The sequence below is a fragment of the Stenella coeruleoalba genome, assembly GCF_951394435.1.
Source record: "Stenella coeruleoalba genome assembly, chromosome: 10".
NCBI classification, from domain to species: domain Eukaryota; kingdom Metazoa; phylum Chordata; class Mammalia; order Artiodactyla; family Delphinidae; genus Stenella; species Stenella coeruleoalba.
Window position 1 is genome coordinate 74,077,378 of NC_137156.1, and position 12,601 is coordinate 74,089,978.

Genomic DNA, 12,601 nt, shown 5'->3' on the forward strand with positions numbered 1-12,601 from the left:
TTCTTTGACTCTTTGCTGTATCCTCAGCAGCTGACCATAATTCCTTGTACATAATAGACATCCAGTAAATATTTTTTAGGTGAATGGGCAGATGGGTGGATAGTTGGTTGAATGGTTGGATAGATGGAAAGTTGGATGGATGGTTGGATGAATGGTTGGATGGTTGAATAGACGGATGGGTGGATCGTTATCTGAATGGATGGTTGGATGGATGGGAAGGCCTGTAAATTAGGGCAACAGTCAGCAAACTGTGGCCTGTGGGCTCTGTTTGGCCTGCCACCGAGTTTTGTAAGGTAAGTTTTACTGGGACTGAGCCACACTCACTCGTTAACATGTTGTCTTTAGCTACTTTTGTGCTACGACAGGAGAGTTGAATAGCTGCAACAGAGGTCATGTGGCCCTCAAAAATTTTCCCAAGAAAATATTTACTCTCGGAACCTTTATTTTAAAAGTTTGCTGACTGATGAATTAGGAGAATCCTTGTTGATTTTATACTTACAAATGACCCTTCAGTAACCTGTGTCAGGTAAAGAGAAGTACATGCATGTAACAGGGCTCATCTGGATAATAGATCCAGTAGATTCCAGATTCCCTTTCATCAACAGTCCTTTTCACTTGTCCCCATAGGAAGTACAGAGGTTTTCTACTCTGTAATCACCGTTGTCATTGTCCACAGCTGTATAACCAAGCCTCTTTCTCATTTCCCTTCCTAGTTTGTAGAATGCCTCAAGCTGAACAAAAAACCCTTCCACCTGATAGGCACCTCCATGGGCGGCCACGTGGCTGGGGTGTATGCCGCTCACTACCCATCAGATGTCTGCAGCCTGTCTCTTGTGTGCCCTGCTGGTGAGTTACGAGGCTGAAATAACCCTATGAGTGACTTGAGCACAGCGGGGTCTGAATCTCTGAAGACATAAATGGCAATGTCTGCTTTGTTTTTTTTTTTTCTGTGGTACGCGGGCCCCTCACTGTTGTGGCCTCTCCTGCTGCGGAGCACAGGCTCTGGACGCACAGGCCCAGCGGCCATGGCTCACGGGCCCAGCCGCCCCGCGGCATGTGGGATCCTCCCAGACCGGGGCACGAACCTGTGTCCCCTGCATCGGCAGGCGGACTCTCAACCACTGCGCCACCAGGGAAGCCCTGACTGTTGAATCATCTTTTTGACGATATTTTAGAGATACTAATCAGATTGCTTCAGTGATAGGTACAATAGTTGTATAACCATAATCATAACCATATTGAGTTTTTTTTTATTTTAACATCTTTATTAGAGTATAATTGCTTTACAATGGTGTGTCAGTTTCTGCTTTATAACAAAGTGAGTCAGTTATACATATACATATATCCCCATATCTCCTCTCTCCCACCCTCCCTATCCCACCCCTCTAGGTGGTCACAAAGCACCAAGCTGATCTCTCTGTGCTATGCGGCTGCTTCCCACTAGCTATCTACTTTACATTTGAAAAATATGGAACGCTTCACGAATTTGCATGTCGTCCTTGAGCAGGGGCCTTGCTAATCTTCTCTGTATTGTTCCAATTTTAGTATATGTGCTGCTGAAGCGAGTGCTTGAGTTTTAAAATACAGAGCCAGCCTTGTTCCACAGTTTGAGGGGGTTAATGTAAATGTGTATAGTACTTTACAACATTTAAATACGTTGAAATATAATGATAATATTAACACCCAACATTGATTGAATTCTTATGAGCTAAGAATTTATATGGATTTATATGGATTTAATTCTTGCCTTAACCTTATGAGGTGAAGGTACTATTATCGTGCCTCTTCCTTTTTTTGCTGAAAACTCAGAGATCTTTATTCATTATAAGATTTTTTTTAATTAATTAATTTATTTTTGGCTGTGTTGGGTCTTCGTTACTGCATGCGGGCTTTCTCTAGCTGTGGCGAGCGGGGGCTACTCTTCCTTGCGGTGTGTGGGCTTTTCATTGCTGTGTCTTCTCTTGTTGTGGAGCACAGGCTCTAGGCACGGGGGCTTAGTAGTTGTGGCTCCCAGGCTCTAGAGCGCAGGCTCAGTAGTTGTGGCGCACAGGCTTAGTTGCTCCACAGCATGTGGGATCTTCCCAGACCAGGGCTCGAACCCGTGTCCCCTGCATTGGCAGATGGATTCTTAACCACTGCGCCACCAGGGAAGTCCCACAGATTTTTTTTGTTTTAATCAACAAACTTTAGTTTCTCTGTTCTTACAGGTATTCATGTCAACTTGAGCTGTAACGTGTCCCCTGAAATTATGATCTGAAGTTGGATTTTTATTTTTTTTATTTTTAAAATATGGTACTTCATGAATTTGCATGTCATCCTTGCACAGGGGCTATGCTAATCTTCTCTGTATTGTTCCAATTTTAGTATATATGCCCCTGAAGCGAGCACTAAAGTTAGATTTAAATTTTTTTTAATATATATAAGCCTTCAAACTTGGATTTACAGTGTGTTAGTGAGAAAAATCTTAATTCTTCTCTCTTCTTCCTTCACTTGCTCCCCTCCCCACCCCCGGTACTTTATTGGAGTGTGATTTACACATAGTAAATTGTTCAGATTTTTAGTGTATATCTCAGTGACTTTTTACATATGTAATTCTTATCTAGATCGACTTAGTATGCCCATTTTATAGGTGGGAACATAGAAGTAATTACGTTAGTGTTGGAGCCAGGATAGGGACTGACCCTGGGCTGTCTCACTCCAGAGCCCAAGCTGTGGTTTTGGGGGGAAGTCCTTTCACATTCACTACCTCTTTTATATATGACTCATACTCATTACCTCCTTTACCCGGTAGAATCCAGCCATGAATTGAACTTGTACACCTTCCACTGAAACATAACTGAATTTACCTTTGAAATCTTTTACTTACTCTGAAAGTTCAGTTTTCAGGTCTGTTAAGCTGATTGAAATCAAAGGCAAGCTCCCAAAGGGTTTTCTCTTCTCCTTTTCCCAAGCACTGTGTCTGAAATCATTTAGTCTTATAAAGTTTGAGAATTGGAGGAATAGCCCCTCTGGAAGGTTATTTAGATTTTAAATCACTTACGGAAGGTCAGATCTTAAATCACTTACGGAAGGTCTTTTTTGAGTTTCTGTTCATTTGCTCAGAGAAAGAGTTTTATACCAGAGTTTCCATTAGATGTTTAGAATTACATTTGTTTGTATACGAAAATGAAAAGATATGCTTTTTTTACTTTGAAATAATTTTACATTTACAGAAATGTTGCGAAGATAGTACGGAGAGGCCCACATGCCCTTCACCCAGTTCTCCCCTTAATAGCTCATGAACCTCAGTAAATTTGTCACAACTAGGAAACCAACACTGGTTCATTACTGTTAACTAAACTCCAGACCCTCTTTGGATTTCATTAGTTTTTCCACAAATGTCCTTTTCTGTTCCAGGATCCAATTCAGGGTATACCATATGACATTTAGTTTAGGATTATTTTTAAAGCAGAAGGAAATAGATCATGTAATCTGCCCATGGCATCATGAGAGCCACACGATACCCATGTTAGATTTATAGGAGTTGCTGAACATAGGAGTTTTATAAAGTGTGGATCTCTGTGGCACAGTATGGATGCCACTGCCTCTCTTGCAAAGCTCTAGCTCTTCAGCTAAGTTAAACACTTAGACATTTGCTCAGTGTTGGAAATGAAATTAGTTTTACCCTCCTGTGTGCGTCAGCTCGTGTGAACTCTTGGTGTCGTGCTTCAGGTGATAGAAAATAATGGTCAATCTGAGAGCTGTTCCAGCTCAGGATCGCCTATTGCTCCCCTGGAGGAGGAGGGACTACATGGGGGACAGCTCACAAGGGCACTCATTCTCGCTGTGTTTACGGATTGACCCCAAATAAGAGATTATTAAGTGGGTCCAGGCAGACGGAAGGAGTAGTCAGTTGCTCCAGTCCAGTCATGCATTTCACCAGGTCTCCTCTCAACCATACAGATGTGAAAGGGGCTCAGGCAAGCTGTCTTAGTCTAGACTGGTGCTCCTTCAACTCTATCCTACGTATGAATCCCCTGGCAACTTTAGTGAGATTCTGATTTAAGAGACTTAGGGAAAAGGCTGAGATGCTGCATTTCTTATGGGCTCCCAGTACTGCTGGTCCATGGACCACAGTTTGAGTAACGAGCCCCTCAAATATTCTGAAGAATTTTTTTCTATGTTTCTCAGAGTGTGGTTTTGACTTTGAGCAAGGATGTCGGTACCAATGAAAAAGAAATCTACTGGTGAAAAACACCAGGAATATATTAGTTCTGGGCTGATACGGGAAGTTCTCTATATAAAATGGGGTTTGGTAAGAAGGTAGATATATTGCCAAGCTGTTTTGGTTTGAATCCCACAGGTCTGCAGTACTCAACTGATAATCAATTTGTACAACGGCTCAAAGAACTGCAGGAGTCGGCCGCCGTAGAGAAGATTCCCTTGATCCCATCCACTCCAGAAGAGATGAGTGAAATGCTCCAGCTCTGCTCCTATGTCCGCTTCAGGGTGCCCCAGCAGGTAACGTGGTCTCAGCAGCAGTGTGCCTGCCCTCTGTCCAGGGCTCAGGTCGCCAGTACCTGCTTTCTCCTTGCGTTCCTGCCTTGTACTCATCTGTTCATTCATTCAACAAGTATCTGTATCATGCCCATGATGTATCCGGCACTGTGCTTGAGCACCGTGGGGAGTAAATAAGTCAGAGAAAGTCCCTGGGCAGATGCAGGCCAGTGGGGGAGGCAGACAATTAACAAGAAGACGAATAATTACAAATTGTAATAAGTATTATAGAGGAAATGAAGATGGTGCAGTGATTGAAAACAGGGGAGACCAGAGAAGCTTTGATAAGCCTCTGTGAGACAGCAGCATCGGCAGCGATGGATAAAACACAGTCAATTCCAAGATGCTGGAAGGAGGCCAGGGTGACTGGAGCCCAGAGGGTGAGGGAAAGAATGGGTTGAGAAAAGGTTGGAAAGGGATTCTGGGGCTGAATCAAAGAGTCTCATGTTTTAAAAAATCTCAGGACCCCTCTACACTCATAAGAATTATTGAGAACCCCGACGAGCATTTGTTTATAGAAGTTATAACTATTGATATTTACCATATTAGAAATTAAAACTCAGAAAAACTTAAAACACAAGGATACACAGCACTTATTTCATTAGCCTTCAGAATGATGACATTATCCCTCATTATGTAGGCTCTGAACATCAGTATGCTTTAGAGAGAATAAAAGTGAAAAAGACAAGTGACATTTAGTGTTATTATGAAAATAGTTTGACGTCTTGGACTCCCAAGAACCACTTTGAGAACCACTGGGCTAGATCATATAGGACCTTATAGGTTAGGGGAAGGAGACTGGAGTTTTTCTAAGTACAATAAGAGAAACACTGAAGAATTGTAGGTGAGCACAGACAGAAGCAGAGAAACCCATTAGGGTGCTGTTGTGGCTTGGAGATGAGGGTGGTGTAGACTGGGGTGGTAGCAGTGGAGACAAGACCGGAGAAGCTTTGGAAGGAAGAAGACAGGACTTAACTGGCAAATTGGAATGAAGGATGAGGGAAGGTGAGGAGTCCCAGGTGACTTCCTGGTACTTCAGTTGGGTAAAGGTAGTGTTTTCTGAGTAAGAGAAGGAGACGGATGGTGGGCTTGAGCGATAAGCTAAGAGCTGCATTTTGGATGTTTGAAGTTCAAGTTCCCTGTGAGACCATCAAGTGCAGGTGTCAAGTAGACAGTTGGCTATACAGGTGGAGCTGAGGAAAGTCTGGCCTGGAGTTGTACAGTTAAAGCCATCAGCCAATGATGATATTAAAGGTCTTGGGTCTAAATGAGGTTGTGTGGGGAAAACCAAGAGAGGAAAGTGTGGGGAAAACCAAGAGAGGAAAGTGTGGGGAAAACCAAGGGAGTCTGAGGCTGAGACCTCACAACAGCAAATTATCTCACTCTGTTGCAGGAACTGGACCCTGCCTCAGGGTGGGGTGGGTCCTCCTAGGAGTTGAGAGAATGGGCTCTATTTAGAAGTTGTGAACATGACTCATGCATGGGTGTGGCCCATCTCTGAGGAAGCACCCAGAATCAGATTTCTGCGGTATGTTCTATCCATGAAATCCTCTTTTCAGTCGTGACATTGCACTGATCCACTCTCCACTTATCTCTTTCCAGAATAGAGCGGCCAAACAGGGTTTTAGAAATTTCCATGTTTTGAGTGGTCAGGGATGTGAAAACACTGGGAGCAAATAAATGCAGGTCCCAAAGTCTTTTCTGGAGCACCCGAGCACTCAGCCCATTGCGTCACATTGTGTTATGGTCGTCTGTTTGCTTGTTTGTGTCTTCCATTCTTACCTCTGTAAGAGCAAGGACTCTGTCTTTGGCTGTTCTTGCATGAGGTAGCTCCTAGGTATAGATTCGATGGATCAACGGATGGGAGGAAGCCAGGATAATGCAGGGATGGAGAATGGATGTGTAGGAAGATACAGGATAGATGGATGCATGAACTGATGTATGTGCATGCATCGATGATTTAGGGATGGTGAAAATACCCGGATGGCTGAATGCTTGGTTGGATGGATGGGAAAATGTCTGGAGACAGCAGGGATGGAGGGTGGATGGATTGGTGGCTGCAGGAGAGATGGATACATGGGTAGACATATGCATATATGATTCAGAGGTGCAGGATGGATAGGTGATGGAGGATGGATGGGCAGATGCAGGATAAGTGGACACATGGATAGACATGTGCATGTCTGAGTCAGAGATGCAGGATGGATGGGTAGTTGGGTAGGTGGAGGATGGATGGATGGAAGATGGATAGATGCATGAGTGCAGGATAGATAGTAGAACAAAGAAAATATCTGATGCTCAGCACTGTGTGTTGGACAGCTTGCCATTGGTCTCACCTCTGGGCTTCCACTTCCCGAGTAGTCAGATTCTGTCATGCTCCAGCACTTTAGTCCAGAGCAGTTACGGCAGGATCTTCCCACTTCAGTCAGTGCACAGGACTCCTGAGAGTGCAGTTAAGGGGTTCAGACCATTCCCAGGGAGATGAGAGGAGTGATGGCTGCTAATGTGAGCCCTGGACGCTACCTCAAGAACCCTGAGGCGGGGGAAGAGGCGGGCCGTGTTCCTTCTGGCCACAGTACCTCTCTGGGCCCATCTCGCAGGTCCCGGAGGCCTGTCCTGTCCACCTGTGCTGCTGCCTCACAGCCCGCGGCAGGGAGGGCCAGGGCAGTGTCACACAACGAGCACAGGACACTGGAAGCCTTCCCACAATTTCTGCAATAGTTTATTTCTTCATTGTTTGAGAGGCCCTTCATCCCCAATGGTTTAATGTTTTTTAAATAGACCTGTTTTGCATTGGGTATTACTGAATAATTAGTTGATATTATTTCCATCCTGATTGTGTCTCAGGCTAAGCGGAGATTTTCTCAAAGGTAAAGCAGCTATCAGGCCATCTCGGGTGTATCTTACATGCCGCAGGGGACCTTTGGCTTCACAGTATTACCAAAGTTCCTTTCTAATGAGAAAGAAAAAAGCCTCTTATGAACCTGACTCCCCGTTACATTGCATGATAGTACATCATGGGAATTTGGAGGACCAGGCCCTACAGACCTTGACAATACCCTAAACTGCTGGAACCCTGAACTGCTGGACTTCTTTTCCTTCGTTGTCCCAGACCCATGTGAGGCCTGAGGATAGGAATCTTCCCTTGCCTTCTGACTTTGGGTTATTTATCTTCAGATCCTGCAAGGCCTTGTCGACGTCCGCATCCCTCATAACAATTTCTACCGAAAACGTAAGTAGCCCTGCGTTAAGCTCTGAGCTTGTGTGACAAGTCAAGCTTTATGGGTGGCTGGCTCTTTTTCCTTACATTTCTGAGACTGATAGTTTTCTGGGGCCCCTCAAGAAAAAAGCAGTGGCTTAGACTCAAAGACTGTCTACACTCGGTGGTGTCCACAGCCCAGCCCAGCATGCACTCACTTTATTTTCCTTCTCTCAAAAGTGTTTTTGGAGATCGTCAGTGAGAAGTCAAGATACTCCCTCCATCAGAACATGGACAAGATCAAGGTCCCGACGCAGATCATCTGGGGGAAACAAGATCAGGTGTGTAGCGTGTCCCTGTGACCTCCTGTGTCAGTCAGACCGGGCTCTGAGGAGAAGCTAGAGGTCATTTATAATGGGAGCCTGGCTGGTTTCTGATCCCAGGAAGAGGTGGCACACACCTGGTTCAGGTGCCAGTGTTCACGGGGAGCATCATTCTGTGAGCTGAGAGCAATGACATTGACCTCCTAAAATGTAAGGCAATTTTTTTTTTTTTAAACACACAAACTTTATTTTATAAATGTATTTATTTTATTTTTTTATTTATTTTTGGCTGCGTTGGGTCTTCGTTGCTGCATGCAGGCTTTCTCTAGTTGCGGCGAGCGGGGGCTACTCTTCATTGTGGTGCTCAGGTTTCTCATTGTGGTGGCTTCTCTTGTGGCAGAGCACAGGCTCTAGGCACGCAGGCTTCAGTAGTTGTGGCTCACGGGCTCTAGAGCACAGGCTCAGTAGTTGTGGCGCACGGGCTTAGTTGCTCCGCGGCCTGTGGGATCTTCCCGGACCAGGGCTTGAACCCGTGTTCCCTGCAGTGGCAGGAGGCTTCTTAACCTCTGCGCCACCACGGAAGCCCGTAAGGCAATTTTAAATCATTTTTGCAAATTATTTTTCTCAAAGCCATATAATCAAATGTTACATAAAACTTTAAAGAGTACAAAAAGATTTATAATGCGAACTTGGTCTCTTTAACATTCCAGATCCCAATTCCCATTTCTTTGAGGCCACACTTACAGTCTTGTGTATATTTCTTAAATTTTCTAAGGCAGGAGTTGGCAAACGTTTTCTGTAAAGGGCCTGGTAGTAAATATTTGCAACTTTGCTGGCGATAAGTTCTCTGTCACATCTACTCAACTGTGCTGTGTGTTGCAAAAGCAGACGTGGGGACATGCAGACAAATGGCAGGCAGAGCTCCAGTGAACCTTTACTCACAAAACAGGCAGGGGACCATTGTTTGCCCATTCCTATTCTAAGCATATATCAATATGCGTAAATAAGTTTATCTGTAAGTTTTTCAAACATGCTATATATATACTATTTTGCACCTTAGTTCACATATATAAGAAAGATATACCTTGGAAATCACTTCATATCAGCCCATACAGATGTACTCATTCTATTTTTAAAAATACTTTATTTTGAAATAATGACAAATTTATAGAAGAATTGTAGAAATAGTACAGAGCACTCCTATATTGCTTTACCACATCTCATCTGTTTTAACTGCTTTATTGAAATATAATTCACATGCTGTAAAATTCGCCTTGTGCACCCCACTGCAGCCCAATCGTAGAACACTTCTGTCACTCCCCAGAGTTCCCTCTTGCCCATTTGCAGTTAATCTCCATTCCTATCCCAGCCCCATGCAACCACTGATCTGTTGTTTGTCTCTGTAGTTTTGCCTAGAATATAGTTCTCTAGAATTTTCATAAAATGCTATCGTATTGCATGTAGTCTTCTGCGTCTGGCTTCTTTCACTCCAGCGTAATGTTTCGGAGGTTCATCCGTATTGTTGCATATGCCAGCAGTTTGCTCCTTTTTATTGCTGAGTGTCATTCCGTGGTGTGTGTGTACCACATCTTATTTATTACCAACTTTTGAACAGTTGCCACACTGGCTTCATCATCCTCATCTAGATAGATCTAGAAATATGTATTTTTGGACCATTTGGAGTAGGTTGCTTACATTATGTACCTTTACCCCCAATATTTCAAGGTGTATTTACTGCAAACCAGGATATTCTCTCACGTAATCACGGTACGTTGTCACATTTAGGAAGCTTAACATTGATGCGATCGCTTTTAACTAATCTACAGTCCATATTCCAAATGTATTTGTTGTTTCAATAACGTCCTACATAGACCCCTCCTCCTGCCCCCTGAACCAGGATCACATACTGCATGTCATGTCTCTTCCATCTCCTTTAATATGAAATGTTTCCCTCAGTCTGTCTTTATCTTTTGTGACATTGAGATATTTGAAGAGGGCAGGCCAGTTATTTTACAAAATGTTCCTCAATTTGAGTTTGTTTGCTGTTTCCTCGTGATTAAATTCAGGTTATATATCCCTGCCATATATCCCTTATCTCATGGGTGATAAGATACCACATCCTCAGAGGGACAGTGTCTTTCTGCCACTGGGTGATGGGGATTATTTTTTTTTTTGGCCACGCTGTGTGGCATGTGGGATCTTAGTTCCCCAACCAGAGGTTGAACCCATGCCCCCTGCGGTGGAAGCACAGAGTCTCAACCACTGGACTGCCAGGGAAGTCCTGGTGATGGGAATTTTGATTGTCTGGTCACGACGTCTTGTTTTCTTCATCTAGAGTAATTATTTCTCCCCTGGCAACTGGTAAGCGGTCTGGGGGGAGGCACTTTGAGACTGTGCAGACATCCTGCCCCTCATCAAACATTCCCCTTAGATTTATCATTCGTGAATGATCCTTGCCCAAAACAAAATTTTCTGTTCTTTTTGGGAGCTGCATAGTACTCCATTATATGGCTCTGCCGCAGTATATTTAACTAGTGCCCTATTGATGGTCCCTTAGGTCATTTTCAATTTTGCCATTAAACAACACGTCAGTGAACATCATTATACATGTGTGTTTGTGGAGTGTTGAGAGCATATCTGAAGGGTCAGTTCTTAAATGTGGAATCGCTAGGTCAGAGGCTTTGTCAGGTGGCTCTATTAGTTTACTAGGGCTGCTGTAACAACGTACCACAAACTGGGTGGCTTAAACAACAGAAATTGACCGTCTCACAGTTCCGGAGACTGGAAGTCCAAGATCAAGGCATCAGCAGGTTGGTTCCTCCTGGGAGCTCTGAAGGAGAGTCTGTTCCATGTCCCTCCCCAAGCTTCTGGGAGTTTGCTGGCAGTCTTTGGTGTTCCTTGGCTTATAGACTCATCACCCTCATCTCTGCCTTCATCGTCACGTGGCATTCTCCCTGTGCCTATGCATCTCTGTGTTTAAATTTCCCCTTTTTGTAAGATGCCAGTCATACTAGATTAGGGGTCCACCCTGCTCCAGTATAACCTCTTCTTAACTAATTACATCTACAATGACCCTATTTCCAAATAAAGTCACATTTTGAGGTTTTGGGGGTTAGGACTTCAGCATATGGATTTGGGGAGGGGGCACAATCAACCCATAATAAGCCCTCCAAAGAAATACTCATTTATACCCCAGAAGCTCCCCTTTGGTTTGCCACTGTTCTTTAGAAATCATATCTTATTGAACGTTCTTGGAAAGTTAAAAGCAAGAGGAGACGGTGGGAAATGGAGCCCACAGGCAGACAGAATTACAGTGTCTGTTAAAGGGTATCTAGCAGTCTTATGCTGTTGACAGTCGTGAGAAAGGAAATTAGAGTAAAGCTTTCCCCGTTGAGACAGCTCCCCTGTGGACACCAAGGTGAAAGCCACCATTGTGAGCCCTGGGCAGGCTGCACATCCCCACTGTATGTGTGTGAAAGCACAGGCAGGAAGTCAGGCTGCACCACAAAGGCTCACGACTGCGGACGACCCAGGAGAAGAGACTGGGGAGGGGGAGCCAGGTCTGTGTGCCTGGCGCAGGCCGGGAGGCAGCGGTGGTGGCGTCGTCCACGTGCAGCTGTCTCACGTCAGCCAGGTGCAGCCGAGAATGCACAGCACAGGAACGAGGGCATCCAGAGGAGGGAGGTCTCCTGTGCTTCCTTCGCACCAGCCAGGGACTGAAAGCAGCTTTGTGGATGCCTGATAGGAAAAGTGGGACCCAGGCTGGGCCAGCAGGGAGTCATTCAGTCAGAAATCAGAGTCAGAACAATGAAGGCCTTTCTTCATTCTAAAAATCCCAAAGGTGATGTGGGCTCTCGGGGACCAACAGGGAGAGGCGAACTCCTGTCATGCTCCCCATTAGCTGTTCCTTTTTGCATTTTTGCAGCCCAGGGTGCTCTGCATTCTGCTCACCCCGCTTCCCAGTGGGCGGCAAATCTTGGTTTTAATGATCTGGGTTGATGAGACTAAAGCTCGAAAACAGACCGTGCTCGAGGTTGTTGGGGTTTTGCTCTTGCTCTTATGGATGGAGGGGCCCACCTTGTCTGGGATGAGTTGAAGGTGAAAGTGACTAAGAGAAGGGGAGTCAATACAAACCCGACACCAAAGGAATGTGTTGGGGAGAAAGTCGGTAGGTTGGCGTTAAAGTAGCAAGGTAACCCAGGTGAAAATGCAATTGCGTTGTTCAAAAGGTGTTGGGCCTGGAAAAGTGGTTGGAAAAGCACTCCCCGTTTTAACAAACTTCAGTGCCGGAGGTCCCGCAGCTCAGGGACCCCCCAAAGGACCTTCAGGAGATACTCCTCCAGCTTGTGATAATTAGTCTTCCCCTCTGCGCGTCTCCTGTGTGGCCTCCCCACAGCTTGGGCTCCCCTAGTCCAGGGGCAGGGTGCGTTCTCCTGGCCCAGCCTGATCACATCACTGGCCGCTGTCCTTGACACAGCTCCACGGCCCCCAGCTGCCCTCAGACTGAGGCCTGGCTCCCGGCGTGGCTGGAAGAGTGAGCCCC

At 45.1% G+C, this 12,601-nt stretch overlaps 1 protein-coding gene across 6 annotated transcripts in view; it reads left to right on the plus strand.

Annotated features, from left to right (window-relative positions):
* ABHD6 (abhydrolase domain containing 6, acylglycerol lipase) overlaps nt 1-12,601 on the plus strand; it is a 53,709-nt gene that overhangs the window by 39,540 nt on the left and 1,568 nt on the right. For all 6 annotated transcript variants that reach the window (XR_013830204.1, XM_079934396.1, XM_079934395.1 and 3 more), the window contains 4 exons: nt 714-846; nt 4,343-4,500; nt 7,714-7,768; nt 7,976-8,076. Coding sequence is in view for 5 of the 6 variants with exons in the window: in XM_079934396.1 (XP_079790522.1) it covers nt 714-846; nt 4,343-4,500; nt 7,714-7,768; nt 7,976-8,076 (447 nt within the window). In the remaining variant the exon portion in view is untranslated. The remainder of the gene's footprint in view (nt 1-713; nt 847-4,342; nt 4,501-7,713; nt 7,769-7,975; nt 8,077-12,601) is intronic.